Below are 18,510 nucleotides of genomic sequence, written 5' to 3'. Positions count from 1 at the left end.
GAACATTTGGTGTAGGCTATTCAGACCCGTCTATGAGATAACTTTGTTTTTTAATTATATGTCTCATGGAGCTGTATTGATTTAGGAACTCACCCCTTATATAGGTTCATTCAACCCTTGAACCTATTGAGCGATATGGCCTGGGAGCTCATCCCCTTACATGGCCCTTGCCATGGAGTTTTTTGCTAGGTTCTCAACCTGATTTTAGGATAGAATGACAAATTTGATAAAACATCTTCATTCGTTCAAGAGATATTGTGTTACAAAATGTGATCATAGGACAACTATTGAAACACAACTTGTGAAATACAAACCAATCTTTCTTGATCAGACATGAAACCTCTTGAGGGTCTTTCCATTCCAATGTCTTGGAAGCTTTTTACCTTCTGAGTCGGCTAGCTTATAGGATCCGCCCTTACGTGCCTCAAGGATTGTATATGGCCCTTCCCATTTTGGGCCAAGCTTTCCTTGGTTCTCTTTTTTACTAGCCTCATTGTTTCTAAGAACCAGGTCTCCTGGCTTGAAGCGTTCGTGCTTGACTCTTTTGTTGTAATAGGCTTCCATCATTTGTTTGTACTTGGCTTCTTGAATTGCAGCTTGGTCTCTGCTTCCTCTAGGAGTTGTAAGTTCAACATGGTCTCTTTTTGGTTTGCTTCGGGATCCATGTTGACCGTTCTTTGAGTTACAACTCCTACTTCAGCTGGAATCACGGCTTTAGATCCAAACACTAAGTTGTAAGGTGTTCTTTTGTGGCTTGTTTTTTTGGTTTTTCTTATGGCCCATAGAACACTTGGCAACTCTTCAAGCCAATGGCTTCCGTGCCTTCCCAATCTGGCTTTGATCCCTTCAACTATGCTTCTATTCATCCTTTCCACTTGACCGTTTGACTGTGGATATGCCACTGAGCTGAAAACCTGAGCTATTTTGAATTCTTTGCACTAAACGCTGAAAGGCTTTTCAGCGAATTGCTTTCCATTATCGGTGACAAGCACTCCCGGCAATCCATAGCGACAAATGATGTTTTCCCAAGCGAAATTAATGACCTGTTTGCCCGTAATTTTTGCAAGTGGTTTAACTTCTGCCACTTAGTGAAGTAGTCTATGGCAACCAGTAAGAACTTCACTCCACCTTTGGCTGGTGGGAATGGGCCGATAATGTCCATTCCCCACTCATAAAATGGCCAGGCTGAAGATACCGGGACAAGGTCATGCTTGGGGCTCTTTGGGACCGGTGCATGAATTTGGCAAGAATCACATTTTCTCAATTGTTCAGCGGTGTCTTGGTGCATGGATGGCCAAAAATACCCAAGGTTCATTAGTTTAGCAACCACCTTTCTTGCTCCAAAATGGGCTCCGCATATCCCTTCATGAACCTCTTTGACCAAGTACTGGCTTTGCTCGGGACCAACACATCTCAGCAAGGGTGCAAGTTAACCCTTTTTGTAGAGGATTTCAACTTGCAACACGTAGTGTCTAGATTTGATTTTAACCCTTTCAGCCTCTGTTTGATCAGCAGGTAACTCACCATTTTTAAGGAATTTTTTAATTGGAGTCATCCAATCGGTTCCTTCTTCGGTGATTACGTCTTGAACTTCCAATTCTTCAATTGATGGAGTTTTCAACACCTCTACCAATACCTTTTTGGTAAGGTGGGAAAAGGTGAGAGAAGCGAGTTTACTCAAGGCATCAGCTTTCTTATTTTGAGACTACGAATTTGCTTGATGGTACACGTTTGGAATGTGTCATCAACTCTTTGGATTTTTCTTTGTATCTCTTCATATTGGGATCTTTTGCAACATAGCTGTCGTTCACTTGGCTTGATACCAGCAACGAGTGTGTGAACACTTCAAGCTTTTGAACCTTCATTTCCTTAGCCAGCCTTAAACCGCCTATCAACGCTTCATATTCAGCTTCGTTGTAGGTGGTCTGAAAATCAAATCGAAGAGCATACGTGAATTCTAACCCTTTTGGGTTGATCAGAATGAGCCCAACCCCTGACCCTTAAACGCTTGAAGCCCCATCGGTAAAAAGCTTCCAGGCTCGAAGATCCGAGGGTTAAGTGGCAGCTGTGTTTACTTCAGTGATTGTTTGTTTTGGGATTTCTACAATGAAATCAGCCAATACTTGGGCTTTGATGGCTTTTCTTGGAACATAGGTGATGTTATGTTCACCCAGTTCCACTGCCCATTTGGCTAATCGTCCTGAATTTTCTGGTTTTTCAAGCACACTCTTAATGGGTTGGTCAATGACCACTTGTATAGGGTGTGCTTGGAAATACATTCGAAGCCTTCTAGCCGTTTGGACTAGGGCTAGAGCAAGCTTTTCTAAAGGAGGATATTTGATCTCTGCCAGTTTTAGAGTTTTACTGAAGAAATAAACGGGTACCTGAACTTTGTCTCGTTCAATGGTGAGGACCACACTTATTGCTTCTTCAGCAACCAAAAGGTATACAGAGATCAACTCTTCCGTTTCTGGGGCTGCAATGTCTGGGAGTGAAGCTAGGTGTTGCCTCATCTGGTTGAAGGCTTCCTCAGCTTCTTCAGTCCACTTGAAATCCTTTTTGTCAGAGCATCCCATGAGTGTTTTGAAGAAAGGCAAGGATCTTTCAGCCAATTTTGAGGTGAAACGCTTTAAGGCTGCAAGTTTCCCGTTTAAGCTTTCTACCTCTTTTTTAATTCGTGGTGGCTTGGTTTCGAGGACAGCTTTGACTTTGTTTGGATTGGCTTTATACTTTGTTTTCCCACAATATACCCCAGGAACTTACTTTCTTCAAACTCGAACTAACATTTTTCAGGGTTGATTTTCATGTTGACCTTCCTTAGGTTTTTGAAGGTATCTTAGATGTCATCAAGTATTTGGTATTCTGTTTTGCTTTTGATTACCAAATCGTTGACATATGCTTCCACGTTTCTACCAATTTGACTAGTAAAAACCTTGTCAACTAGGCGTTGGTAGGTTGCACTCGCGTTTTTTAGGCGAAAAGGCATCTTTTGGTAGCAAAAGATGTAACACCCCGAAAATACAAATTCTTATATTACAAATATGTTGTAAATAAATAAGTGAAACAAACTAACTGGGAATGACACTAATCTAGTTAGATGGTGACTTATGACTAGTTAAGGAGTTAAAACATAATAAAAACGAAAGTTGAGGGACCAAAGGTGTTTAAATGAAAACTAATATTAATAAAACAAAAAAATTAAACTCAAAACACACTTGTTTGTGTTGCTGAGATCGATCAGAAGCAGGGGGCGATCCTAAGCTCCCCAAAACCCTAGTTCTTGTCAAAAACCTCCAAGTGAAGGTTCAAATCAAGTCCAAAACGAAAATCAAGCATAGATTAGTGATCCCCATTGCAAGGAGATCATAAGGTATGTAAAATTTGATAAGAAATCTCTACTTGAAATTCTCATGAACCTAGGGAAATTGAAATCTGTTGATGCATGATTGTTAAATGAATAGATTAAGGATGATATAGTGTCTAGGCGTAAACCCTAGACAACAATAAGTGAAATCATGTCTAATCTCTGAAAATTTCATGAACACATTGAAGGTGATTCATGGGTTTGTGAGAAATTGATGAACACTAGGGTTTAGAAGGCTATTCTAGTGTAATTTGATTCATAGAAACTGATTTCTGAAAAATTTAATGTTTAATTCTATATATGATAACTCAATTAATGTTAATCGAGGCTAAGTGACAAGCCATGAACTAGAATATAAAAGATATAAAATTCCGCCCTTTAAGTGTTTGTAGAAATGCCTCAAAGAAGGCTCAAAACTGAAATTTAAAGTTAAAAAACGCATAATTGTGATGTTTGGGCGAATTATGCGATATATGATTGAAAAGAGTTCTAACCGCATCATGCTTGAACTCTATAGGAAAAGATACCGAAACGTCAAGTGGACAAGCTGGTGGCGATATGCGTTTGAAGGGCCTGCTCTAAAGGTATGTAACTTAACTCGTTACATTAAGTGAATTGTTGTTAAATTATGTATAGTCGCATTGTAAAATAAAAGTTGCATTGATTATAGCGACCATGATCGTTACTTAAATTCATAGGATTAGAGTTAGCAAGAAACCGTTTGGTAGTCATCATATTGGAGGATTCCATAAGATGAGCCAACGGGTCGAATAATAGTGTAAATAGCAGTATAAGTATTTTAATAGTTAGCCATGGCGATAACATTCACAAGAGCATTAAACCATGGATTTGGTAAGGAAATGCGGGTGATGATAAGTCCCGGATGATGGGTATAAGGCGCCATAGGCTTACTAGTGAAACGATAGTAAAATGGGTGTAGTTAGAGTGGGTCGAATAAATGCATAGTGATTTTTAGTCGTTCGACCCGTAAATCAAATTTTCGGTATGATAATTATAATAGGCACGTCGGTAATGAATTTACAGACGTATAGGAAAAAGAATCACCTAAAACGGACAACCGAGCGAAAAGTTATGAGTATTTAAAGTTGGATTTGTGAATTTCCGGAATTGGGCAAATATGCAGGTCCAGTTTCTGGACCTGCTGGAAAACGTAATCCCCCGCGCCACGCGAGGCGAACATAGGAACTTGGCGCGACACGCGGGGGCACCCGCGCCATGCGAAGGTCCTTCGCGACACGCGACAGGACAACTTTGAAAATTTTATTTTATTTTTAAAGATTCGATGCTAGAACTTGTATATATGATCCAATTCAATGTCAAAACTAACATTTTGAATGGTTTTGACTTTAGGTGATAATGGGGACTTTACGGATGGCGATCAAGCAAGTTTTTGAAGAACCGAACACAACCTTTGAAGCTTCCGCGTTATCATAACTTTATTAGACAATGTTTTTGGATGTAAACAATTTGCTAATCATGTCATGAATGTTTAAGCTAGTCAGTAGTTGACTAGTATATGGTTACTTAGAACTTTGTTTTGGTAACTTATGTTTTAATTAAGACACTTTTTATATAAAACCTTATGAATTATTATTAAAGTCGAGTAGTAATTAGGTGGTTGTTCCAAGTTGGTAATCAGAGCTCCAGGTTGTCAACAAGTGTTCGGTTCAAGCTTGATTGATCATCCGGTAAGAATTAATTAATTACATTAGTAGATTTTATCTTATGTAAGAAAGGAGATGTGAATCAATGTGCATGGGAAGAGTGTGTTAACACACTCAAACCCGGAAAGTGCACCAAATGTGAATGGTTAAAGCAAGTTACGGACTTGGCTAAACCAAAGTAAATAAAGTTATATTATAAATGAAATGTTTAATGATTAATGTAAACATTTTAGTTTCAAGATGACGGAAAGAAACAATGATGATCTGGTGCCGACAAGCACCGAACAAATGAAAGAAATAATTGCCGAAGAAGTGGGGAAGGCAATCGAAGGTAGTCTATCTGGGTTTATAGACAAAATTCAAAACACGGTGTTATTACTAGTCGAAGAACGAGTCAAAAGGTTGGAAGATAGTGTCAACCTCATGAAGGAGAAATCGGGAGAACGTAAAGGATGTTCGTACAAAGAGTTCATGGCGTGTAAACCGTCAATCTACAACGGGGAGGTTGACCCGATAATATGCCAGAGATGGTTAACCGATGTTGAAGGAGTGTTTGAAAGGACCCATTGTGACATAAGTGACTTTGTCGCTTACGGAACGGGTCAGTTAAGGGGTCAAGCCAAATAGTGGTGGGACAATAAAAAGAAGGAAATAGGAGCCAAAGCGGCGAGGGTTATGACTTGGGATGAGTTTAAGGTGCCGTTCCTTAAACACCATAGTCCCAAAGCGGTTATTAACAGGATCAAGGAAGAATTCATCCAGCTAAGGCGAAAGGGTGAAACAATCGATAAGATCACGGGCATCTTCATGGATAAGCTGAGATTCTGTGACGAGTTGGTCACCACTGAAGAGCAGAAGATATACTACTATTACAACATGCTGAGTACTGAATACCGGGAGTTCATGACTCTGTCAAAATACGAAACCCTCACGGAGATTATCAACACCGCTCGAGAGCGGGAAATCGAGTTGAAGAAACAGATTGAGAGGGGCGAGCGAAGGGCACAGGATGTGAATCCAAGCCCTATAAAGAAAGCTCGAACTGTGGAATCGGGAAAGAAGTGGATGCTAAAGGCGGGTCGCCAAGTTGTAAAGTGTGTGGGAAAGGGCACAAGGGAGAGTGTCGGTTCAAAGACAAATCGTGCCCCATATGTAGTAAAACGGGGCGCACGGCGTCTTTATGCCCAGGTAAAGTCTCGGTTTGCTACAAATGTTATCAGCCCGGCCACAAAAAGTCCGAATGCCCAGACATAGTTGGAAAGAGAGACGTTAAAGAATCTCCAGCAGAAGCTCCAAAGGCGAAGGCTAGGTCCTTCCAACTTACCGCGGCTGAAGCGAAAACAGAACCTGATGTGGTCTCAGGTATATTCACAATAAACTGAATTCCTGCACGTGTATTGTTTGATACGGGTGCGAATAAATCCTTCATTTCACATGGATTTATTCGACATCCTTCATTTGTATTGACGAAATTATATGTGCCCTTAGAAGTTGAAATAGGGGACAACAAAAGTTTTATAGTTTGTGATATTTTTCGAGGCTGCAAATTAAGCATCGATGATGAAGAATACTTGATAGACCTAATCTCGATGTCAATGGGGGAGTTTCAAGTAGTGTTGGGATGGATTGGCTATCTCAGCACCACGCAAAGGTTGTGTGTTTCCGTAAGGAGATAAAGCTAACATCTCCAAGCGGAAAACACGTCACTATCTATGGCGAAAAAGGAGGTAACCCCATGATATGCACGATGTTGAAAGCTCACAAGCTTATGAAGCAAGGATGTAAGGCGTTTATGATATACGCGAATGAGCCCGAGAAAGAATCACTGAAGATTGGAGACATACCGGTAGTACGGGACTTTGAAGATGTATTTCTGGAAGATTTACCGAGGATACCGCCCGAACGAGAAGTAGAGTTTGGAATCGAATTGATTCCGGGCGCAAAACCCGTAGCTAAAGCACCGTACCGACTCGCACCGTCGAAATTACAAGAATTGATGTCACAAATTCAAGATCTGCTCGATAAAGGATTCATAAGGCCAAGTGTGTCTCCTTGGGGCGCACCGGTGCTATTCGTGAAGAAGAAAGACGGAAGCATGCGCATGTGTATCGATTACCGGGAGTTAAACAAACTCACGGTAAAGAATCGATACCCGCTTCCAAGAATAGACGATCTATTTGACCAATTACAAGGTGCGAACTGGTTTTCAAAAATTGACCTTAGATCGGGGTATCACCAACTAAAGGTCAAGGATGAAGATGTGCCGAAGACGGCTTTCCGCACGCGATACGGACATTACGAGTTCCTCGTGATGTCATTCGGGCTGACAAAGGCACCCGCGGCTTTCATGGACCTCATGAACCGGGTTTGCAAGCCAATGTTGGATAAATCGGTAATCGTATTTATCGATGATATTCTGGTGTACTCGAAAAGTGAAGCAGAACATGCACACCACTTACAAGAGGTGTTAGAGACACTCAGACGAGAAAGGTTGTATGCGAAATTCTCTAAGTGCGCCTTTTGGTTACGAGAGTTGCAATTCCTCGGCCACATCATAAGTGCCGATGGAATATTGGTAGACCCGTCAAAGATTGAGGCTGTGTCAAAGTGGAATCCCTCGAAGAACCCCTCGGAAATTAGAAGTTTCTTAGGGCTTACGGGATATTACAGGAGATTTATTCAGGACTTCTCCAAGATTACATCGCCGTTAACTAAGTTAACTCGGAAAGAAGAGAAATTTATTTGGGGTGTCGAACAAGAAAGAGCGTTCCAAGCTCTAAAAGAGAAGTTAACTCAAGCTCCAGTATTAACATTGCCGGACAGGGTCGAAGACTTGGTGGTATTGTAACAACTGTCACTAAAATCAATAATTAGGACGATAATTAGTCAATAAGAAAACCTTAATTGAGACACCCAATAAAATCTGCACTAGCCTTAAAATTTTCAGGACAATCGGAATCAGGATCAGGACCCCTAAAACTCAAGGGGGGTAAACCCTAGTTGGACGTTTATCCAAATTAAACGTTGTGTAGATTTGATTGGTCAATTTCATTGACTCAGCTAGGCTAGTCCCACGCGTGGCAACCTATAGTCGGTTTATATCCTTTACGGACCGTAAAGGGTTAGGCTTACGGTCCGTAAGCGATTCCAAATTCGTGTATAAATAGCCGGCTTTGGCACTTGCTTTCTGTTGTTATAACGACGGCCAAATTCCTTTTGTACGTTGATATAGAGCTGTAATACTACAATTACACACACACAATCACAAGGTGCTGCCGCAATCAGGGTAATAACTCGATCGCTATTACGATTCAACGTCCGATCGATTATAACTATCCAACGATTGTTCGAGTGCTGCTCAAATTGAGCTAATACTTTGATTGTTCGTCGTGATTTCGACTTGAATATTTGAGTGCTGTTCGAATTCGGACTATGCTCTGTTATTCGTTGTGAATCCGATTGAATTATTAAGTATTGCACTTGTTAATCATTGTGAGGGTTTGATCTCGTGAATTGACGTAACTGCTGTATTAAGTTACTAACCTATTGTGTGTGCATTATTATTAAATTAGGTTTAATCAAGGCTAATCAGTAGGCTTATACCTTGCCCGTTAAATCTGCAATGTGAGTCATTCTCTTTTCTCAACTGTTTTACAATACTCCAAATTATTTTCAAAATGTTATAATTGCAGGGATTAAGTCGTGGTTATCTTGACCGCTAGTTAGTGGGGTATTGTGCACATTACTAATTTCTCACAGTTAGGCAATAAGCCCTAACATGGGTTAGGCTAATAAGACCTAACAGTGACAAAACGTCACTAATTGGGTGACTGGACCCAATAGTGGTATGACCATCGTCACACGGGTGGCAAGACCAGATATTAATTAAGATACTGCCATAGTAATCGCTCTTATGCTGTAATTTATAACTATGTGTCATTTTATCAAATGAATGATTCACTCAGTGTTTCCCCGCTGACAAAACCTTTTTACAACATGTTTCAGGTGACCTACTGTGAATTAAGTACGTGTGCTACGGAGCACTATCAAGCTTGAAGTAGTGGCTCAAATAAATGAATAAACATGTTTGTAAAATAATGAAATTATGATATTTACGGGATTTATCCTGAAATGTAAATAAATAATACTCGGGCAAAATTTTCAAGTTTAAAAACGATCCTGTTAAGACTTCCGCTGTAAAAATAAATACCACGGGATTTTCTGTCCCGCGGCTCCTGAAACGGGTCAAACCGGGTCGGGGGCCGTGACAGAAAAAGGTGGTATCAGAGCCACTGATCAAGCCACTGATTTAAGCTTACTATTGATTTTAGCCTATTAAAGTAACTAAGAAATACTTAGGAATTTCTAATTTGTTATTTGATGATTATGTGTTTTATTATCTGACTAATTGAATACAGCATAAGGCAGATCTTTATATGCTAGTCAATATAGCCATTACTGCATATCTTTAACCCAAGTTTTAGTACCTTTATTATCCACAGTCTAGAAGCTTTATTCAGTAAATAGATAAACTTACAAATAAAACCTAGGGTGTTTTAAATTTCAGTTATTTTGATAGTTAAACAGTATGAAATGGTATTTCAAAGTTTTCTATCAAAATTTGTTATAAATTCTAATTTAGTAATTGTGCTATGTTGTTAAACAGCATGAGTGACTTGTCTGACGCCTTTCAGAATTTAAATCTCTATCCAGTAAGAATAGAAGTCTCGAGAGATTTTCATAGGTATATACCAGACATAGAGGAACCTATAGAATTCGATGCTTTACCTTACGGGAAACCCACACCTAAGAAAATAGAAATCGGGGAAAGCTCTAGGCAAATTGAGGAGTTACCATCCCAGGAAGAATTTGATTTTTCATTGACAGATTACAATTCTATCAAGTCTGTTAATGAAAAACAACTATTAATAGAGGTAGAACCAGCTATTCCAAACCCTTCGATCCACTCGCCACCTTTAGGAATAGACGAATGGTTGACTAATGAAATACATATTTAAAATTATCCCTATAAGCTTTTTCCTCAGTTCGATCCAGAACTAAATCCACCAAAAAGTAACAAGAATATAGCTAGACTTCGCCACTTTGATTAAGAAATAATGAATGTTGGGAATAGGATCCAAGAGATTGAGAAACAGATCTCCTGGAAATATGATCAGAGGGAACACCATTACTAGAATATCATTTTGACATAAGGATAGGGAATTTATAAAATTGTGGTTGTGTAATAGAAATAGTAAAACCAGTATGTGTAAAATAAATAATAAAACGGCTATATATAGAAGCATGATATATAAAAAAAATTAGAAATTTTGGTTTATTTACGTAATTATATGCAATTAAGGGTGACATTGAAATTACTTCCGGTATACTAATTATTTATCTATAAATTAGTTATCCGATGGAAAACACTAATAATGAACCTGTCAACGAGGTCAATCAATCCGAGCAACAATCAGGGGATCAATATATGACTAGGCAGGATATAGAAAATATTGTTGCTCAAGGAATAGCCAACACCATACCAACAATGATAGCTCAAGGGATAGCCAATGCTATTCCAGCAATCGTTGCTGCTGTTAAAAATCCAATAGAACCACAGCAAATCATTCCTAGCAAACGTATTTCTGAAGATAACTTCAGTAATAGCGTAAACGGAGGCAATAATCATGTTAATCATGATGAGGAACTACGACAAGCTCCGCTCTCTAAGAAAAAGAAAGCTGCAACGCCTGGTTGCACTTACAAGGAGTTCCTTGCTTGTAAACCTGTAGAGTTCGCAGGCAATGAAGGGGCAACTACGGCACTGCGTTGGTTAGAGAAAACCGAGGCAGTAATCAGAATAAGTAAATGTGTTGAGGAAGATAAGGTTATGTACGCTTCGTACCTTTTCAAGGAAGAAGCGTTAGAATGGTGGAATACAGTATTACAAGCTAAAGGAAGTGACGTGGCCTATGCCATGAGTTGGGAACAATTTAAGCAAATAATAGAAAGAAAATTTTGTCCCGAATATGAGAAAGAACAAATGGCAAATAAGTTTTTAAGTCACCGAATGGTAGATGTAGATTGTCGAGGGTATACTTCAAAATTCTTTGAGTATGCCAGAATTGTACCTACTTTGGCTTCGCCAGAACCGGTACTTATCTCTCGCTATATCTGGGGTTTGATTAGTGAGATTCGTGACATTGTCAAAGCTGCGAGACCCCGCACAATTGACGATGCGGTAGAATTAGCTAACACTCTAACTGACGGATTGGTACGCACTCGGGAAGAAAATAGAAGGAAGGATTTAGCCCAGAAAATTTCCCAAGAATTTCATATGGGCAATAATAACAATTTCAAGAAAAGAGAAAACGGGCGATTTTCCACTATTCCATTTTGCAATACCTGCAAAGGGAAGCATTTTGGAAAATGCAGAGGATGCTGCAATTACTGCAAAATTCCAGGACATCAAGAAGAGGATTGCAGGAAGAAGAAAGCAATAACCTGCTACAATTGTGGAGAAACCAGACATTTCAGAACGAACTGCCCGAACTTAGGCAACCCACCAAACGAAAAGACGAAACCTGCAGAAGGGACTACCAAGAAAAACGCAAGAGCTTTTCAATTAACTACTCAGGAAGCTGAACTAATTCCTGACATCATAGTTGGTACGTTTTAGTTCACAAACATTTATGCAAGTATTATTTGACTCTGGTGCAAACCAAAGTTTTATAAATACTTCATTCTGTCAAACTCTTAACCTATCATTAATCGAACTTAGGCAAATCTTTACAGTCGAAATAGGCAAAAAGGAAAATATAGAACTCTCAGGTCATAAAATTCTTCGCCAATCTAATTCCTATGAAATTAGCCGAGTTTGATGTTGTGTTAGAAATAGATTGATTAGTAGCCAACCCTGCTCGAATTCTCGGTGATGAGAACTTTATAGAAAATCCAGGCACCCGCCGGAGAAGTGTTTATGATTACAGGAAATAAACCACGTAAGGTCACATGATGAATCATGAATGAATTCACTTAAATCCTGCTAAGATAACAGCAAATTACTAAATGAAAGATTCCGCAATCCCTAAATGGAAATTAGGAATTCTGTAAATTTAGACAGATGCTATAGGCAGTTTATTAAGAATATTTCTCAGATAGATATATTCTTAACTAAGCTAAAACAATTAAAGTTTAAATAAGAATCTAAACCAGAAGAAGCCTTTAGGACCTTAAAGTATAAGTTAACAAATATCCTTTCTAGCCTTGCCAGAAGGAACAGAAGATTTTAAAAGTATATGGTGATACTTCAAATCTAAAATTTGGAGGTAGGATAATGCAACGCAAAAAGGTAATTGTGTGTGCATCAAGGCAATTAGAAAAGCCTGAAGAAAGCTATACCACTCAAGATTTAGAATTAGGAGCCATAAAGTTTATCCATAAGTAATTACGATTGTGATATTTAAGTATCACTACGAAAAGGACTAAAAACGTCTAAGGATCGCCGGAAGAATTATACAAATACTAGACGAAAGTCGTTGGAGTTCGAGATGGAAGCAAAATACTATTAAAAGTATCTCCTTGGAAAGGAGTTATTAGATTCGGTATGAAGGGAAAGCTAAGTCTAAGGTACGTAGAACCATTCCTATAATTCAACGTATAGAACCAATAGCCTATCATCTACAATTACCAGAAGAGTTAGCAGGAATACATGATGTGTTTCATGTATCCAATCTCAAGAAATGTTTATCCAACGAATCCCTGGTAGTACCTCTCCAAGGTAAAGAGGTAAATGGCAAATTTTAAATGATAGGGAAACTATTACAAATAAGATAAAGAAGATCAAGTTTTTCAAAGCACAAAACAACTAGTGCTGTTCACAGCCAAAAGAGGATCAGAATACACGTAAAAGCTAGAATCAGAAATAAGGTAAAAATATCCTCATCTATTTCAGTAAATCTCGAGGACGAGATTTTTCTTAAGGTGGGGAGGATGTAACAACTGTCACTAAAATCAATAATTAGGACGATAATTAGTCAATAAGAAAACCTTAATTGAGACACCCAATAAAATCTGCACTAGCCTTAAAATTTTCAGGACAATCGGAATCAGGATCAGGACCCCTAAAACTCAAGGGGGTAAACCCTAGTTGGACGTTTATCCAAATTAAACGTTGTGTAGATCTGATTGGTCAATTTCATTGACTCAGCTAGGCTAGTCCCACGCGTGGCAACCTATAGTCGGTTTATATCCTTTACGGACCGTAAAGGGTTAGGCTTACGTTCCGTAAGCGATTCCAAATTCGTGTATAAATAGCCGGCTTTGGCACTTGCTTTCTGTTGTTATAACGACGGCCAAATTCCTTTTGTACGTTGATATAGAGCTGTAATACTACAATTACACACACACAATCACAAGGTGCTGCCGCAATCAGGGTAATAACTCGATCGCTATTACGATTCAACGTCCGATCGATTATAACTATCCAACGATTGTTCGAGTGCTGCTCAAATTGAGCTAATACTTTGATTGTTCGTCGTGATTTCGACTTGAATATTTGAGTGCTGTTCGAATTCGGACTATGCTCTGTTATTCGTTGTGAATCCGATTGAATTATTAAGTATTGCACTTGTTAATCATTGTGAGGGTTTGATCTCGTGAATTGACGTAACTGCTGTATTAAGTTACTAACCTATTGTGTGTGCATTATTATTAAATTAGGTTTAATCAAGGCTAATCAGTAGGCTTATACCTTGCCCGTTAAATCTGCAATGTGAGTCATTCTCTTTTCTCAACTGTTTTACAATACTCCAAATTATTTTCAAAATGTTATAATTACAGGGATTAAGTCGTGGTTATCTTGACCGCTGGTTAGTGGGGTATTGTGCACATTACTAATTTCTCACAGTTAGGCAATAAGCCCTAACATGGGTTAGGCTAATAAGACCTAACAGTGACAAAACGTCACTAATTGGGTGACTGGACCCAATAGTGGTATGACCATCGTCACACGGGTGGCAAGACCAGATATTAATTAAGATACTGCCATAGTAATCGCTCTTATGCTGTAATTTATAACTATGTGTCATTTTATCAAAATGAATGATTCACTCAGTATTTCCCCGCTGACAAAACCTTTTTACAACATGTTTCAGGTGACCTACTGTGAATTAAGTACGCGTGCTATGGAGCACTATCAAGCTTGAAGTAGTGGCTCAAATAAATGAATAAACATGTTTGTAAAATAATGAAATTATGATATTTACGGGATTTATCCTGAAATGTAAATAAATAATACTCGGGCAAAATTTTCAAGTTAAAAACGATCCTGTTAAGACTTCCGCTGTAAAAATAAATACCACGGGATTTTCTATCCCGCGGCTCCTGAAACGGGTCAAACCGGGTCGGGGGCCGTGACAGGTATATTCGGATGCTTCACTATTGGGGCTCGGATGCGTTTTGATGCAACGGGGCAAGGTTATAGCTTATGCCTTGAGGCAATTGAAGATACGTGAAAAGAAATATCCTACGCATGATCTCGAATTGGCTGCGGTGGTGTTTGCGTTAAAAATATGGAGGCACTATTTATATGGGGTAAAGTGCACCATATTCATCGATCACAAGAGCTTAAAATACTTCTTCGATCAGAAGGAGTTAAATATGCGACAGAGGCGATGGTTAGAAATGGTGAAGGATTTCGACTGTGAAATACACTACCATCCTGGAAAGGCAAATGTGGTGGCGGATGCTCTGAGCAGAAAAGCGGACTATGTCCCAATACGAGTAAGGTCGATGCAGCTTGTGGTGACCTCGGGTATACTTGAACGTATCCGAGAAGCGCAAGTAGAAGCAGTGAAAGAGGAGAACTGGAGAAGGAAAGAATAATCGGCCAGTTGAAAGATTTTTCGGATGGAAAGAACGGGTTGAAGACTCGATCTGGGAGAGTATGGGTTCCAAATTCTTGTGGGGTTAAGACGCTTCTACTTTATGAAGCTCATAAATCCCGATATTCTATTCATCCGGGTGCGAGCAAGATGTACAACGATCTGAAACAAAACTATTGGTGGCCCGGAATGAAGAGGAATGTGGTAAAATACGTGGAGAAGTGCTTGACTTGCTTACAAGTCAAGGCGGAACATCAGAAACCATATGGAAAACTGCAACCTTTGGAGATCCCGGTTTGGAAATGGGAACATATTACTATGGACCTATTAACCAAACTACCTAAAACAATTCGGGGATTCGATGCTATATGGGTGATGGATAGATTGACGAAGAGTGCACATTTTATTCCTATACGCAAAACGTATACTTCGGAAAAGATGTCCGAGGTATATACAAACGAAATAGTGGCGCGTCACGGAGTACCGGTATCCATTGTGTCGGATAGAGATACCCGGTTTACTTCAAATTTTTGGCGAGATTTTCAAGAACAAATGGGAACGAAACTCTTCATTAGCACCGCCTACCATCCTTAGACGGATGGGCAGAGTGAAAGAACAATACAGACGCTAGAGGATATGTTACGGGCATGTATCATCGACTTCGGTGGAAGCTGGGATGTTTATCTACCCTTGGCCGAATTTTCGTATAACAATAGTTACCATTCGAGTATTGGCATGGCACCTTACGAGATGCTATATGGTAGAAAGTGCAGAACCCCGGTGTGTTGGGGTGAAGTGGGTCCGCGTGAATTGGCACATAAAGACATAATTAAGGCTACTAATGAGAAAATTGAAGTGGTACGAGCCCATTTGAAAGCAACTCAAGATAGGCAAAAGTCTTATGCCGATAAAAGACGAAGACCGATTGAATTTCAGATAGGCGACATGGTTATGTTAAAAGTTTCCCCATGGAAGGGCGTAATCAGATTCAGAAAAAGGGGGAAACTAAGCCCGAGGTTTATCAGGCCATTTAAAATCATTGAACGGGTTGGCAAGGTAGCCTATCGCCTCGAGCTACCGGAAGAGTTGAGTGGAATACATGGAACGTTTCATGTATCACAGCTACGAAAATGTTTAGCGGAGGAAACAGCTTATATCCATTACGATGATATCGAGGTGGATAATAGCTTGAATTATGTGGTAAGGCCATTAGAGATCCTAGATCGAAAGGTTAAGCACTTGTGAAATAAGAGAATTGATCAAGTTAAGATCAAATGGGAGCATAGGAAAGGTTCGGACACTACATGGGAGTCCGAAGAGGAGATGCGACATCTCTACCCTACACTATTCGGTACGTACTCTGGTTTCGGGGACGAAACCCTTTTAAGGGGGGTGGACTTGCAACACCCCGAAAATACAAATTCTTATATTACAAATATGTTGTAAATAAATAAGTGAAACAAACTAACTGGGAATGACACTAATCTAGTTATATGGTGACTTATGAGTAGTTAAGGAGTTAAAACAGAATAAAAACGAAAGTTGAGGGACCAAAGGTGTTTAAATGAAAACTAATATTAATAAAAAAAATTAAACTCAAAACACACTTGTTTGTGTTGCTGAGATCGATCAAAAGCAGGGGGCGATCCCAAGCTCCCCAAAACCCTAGTTCTTGTCAAAAACCTCCAATTGAAGGTTCAAATCAAGTCCAAAACGAAAATCGAGTATAGATTAGTGATCCCCATTGCAAGGAGATCATAAGGTATGTAAAATTTGATAAGAAATCTCTACTTGAAATTCTCATGAATCTAGGGAAATTGAAATCTGTTGATGCATGATTGTTAAATGAATAGATTAAGGATGATATAGTGTCTAGGAGTAAACCCTAGACAACAATAAGTGAAATCATGTCTAATCTCTGAAAATTTCATGAACACATTGAAGGTGATTCATGGGTTTTGTGAGAAATTGATGAATACTAGGGTTTAGAAGGCTATTCTAGTGTAATTTGATTCATAGAAACTGATTTCTGAAAAATTTAATGTTTAATTCTATATATGATAACTCAATTAATGTTAATCGAGGCTAAGTGACAAGCCATGAACTAGAATATAAAAGATATAAAATTCCGCCCTTTAAGTGTTTGTAGAAATGCCTCAAAGAAGGCTCGAAACTGAAATTTAAAGTTAAAAAACGCATAATTCTGATGTTTGGGCGAATTATGCGATATATGATTGAAAAGAGTTCTAACCGCATCATGATTGAACTCTATAGGAAAAGATACCAGAACGTCAAGTGGACAAGCCGGTGGCGATTTGCTTTTGAAGGGCGTGCTCTAAAGGTATGTAACTTAACTCGTTACATTAAGTGAATTGTTGTTAAATTATGTATAGTCGAATTGTAAAATAAAAGTTGCGTTGATTATAGCGACCATGATCGTTACTTAAATTCATAGGATTAGAGTTGGCAAGAAAGCGTTTGGTAGTCATCATATTGGAGGATTCCATAAGATGAGCCAACGGGTCGAATAATAGTGTAAATAGTAGTATAAGTGTTTTAATAGTTAGCCTTGGCGATAAAATTCACAAGAGCATTAAACCATGGATTTGGTAAGGAAATGCGGGTGATGATAAGTCCCGGGTTATGGGTATAAGGCGCCATAGGCTTACTAGTGAAACGATAGTAAAATGGGTGTAGTTAGAGTGGGTCGAATAAATGCATAGTGATTTTTAGTTGTTCGACCCGTAAATCAAATTTTCGGTATGATAATTATAATAGGCACGTCGGTAATGAATTTACAGACGTATAGGAAAAAGAATCACCTAAAATGGACAACCGAGCGTAAAGTTATGAGTATTTAAAGTTGGATTTGTGAATTTCCAGAATTGGGCAAATATGCAGGTCCAGTTTCTGGATCTGTTGGAAAACGTAATCCCCCGCGCCACGCGAGGGGAACATAGGAAATTGGCGCGACACACAGGTGCACCCGCACCACGCGAAGGTCCTTCGTGACACGCGACAGGACAACTTTTAAAATTTTATTTTATTTTTCAAGATTCGATTCTAGAACTTGTTTATATGATCTAATTCAATGTCAAAACTAACATTTTGAATGGTTTTGACTTTAGGTGATAATGGGGACTTTACGGATGGCGATCAAGCAAGTTTTTGAAGAACCGAACACAACCTTTGAAGCTTCCGCGTTATCATAATTTATTAGACAATGTTTTTGGATGTAAACAATTTGTTAATCATGTCATGAATGTTTAAGCTAGTCGGTAGTTGACTAGTATATGGTTACTTAGAACTTTGTTTTGGTAACTTATGTTTTAATTAAGACACTTTTTATATAAAACCTTATTAATTATAATTAAAGTCGAGTAGTAATTAGGTGGTTGTTACAAAAGATTCCTTTGTCCGTATGGAAGGCAGTTTTCTCTTCATCTTCTTCCTTCATGAGAATTTGATGGTAACCCTTGTAAGCATCGAGAAAACACTTAAAAGAGTAACCAGTGAGGGAGTCAACCTTGAGATCAATTTCTGGAAACGGGTAACAATCTTTAGGACAAGCCTTGTT

At 38.9% G+C, this 18,510-nt stretch overlaps 1 protein-coding gene across 1 annotated transcript; it reads left to right on the top strand.

Moving 5' to 3' along the window:
- Positions 1-7,426: 7,426 nt before the first annotated feature.
- On the top strand, positions 7,427-7,897 carry LOC110913823 (uncharacterized mitochondrial protein AtMg00860-like). The gene has a single exon (XM_022158642.1). It carries the CDS (start codon positions 7,427-7,429, stop codon positions 7,895-7,897), a length of 471 nt encoding a protein of 156 aa, XP_022014334.1.
- Positions 7,898-18,510: the final 10,613 nt, after the last annotated feature.

Source organism: Helianthus annuus, chromosome 15, assembly GCF_002127325.2.
Source record: "Helianthus annuus cultivar XRQ/B chromosome 15, HanXRQr2.0-SUNRISE, whole genome shotgun sequence".
In the NCBI taxonomy this organism is placed as follows: domain Eukaryota; kingdom Viridiplantae; phylum Streptophyta; class Magnoliopsida; order Asterales; family Asteraceae; genus Helianthus; species Helianthus annuus.
The sequence above is the reverse complement of the archived record's forward strand: the minus strand, read 5'-3'. Positions and strand labels throughout refer to the sequence as shown.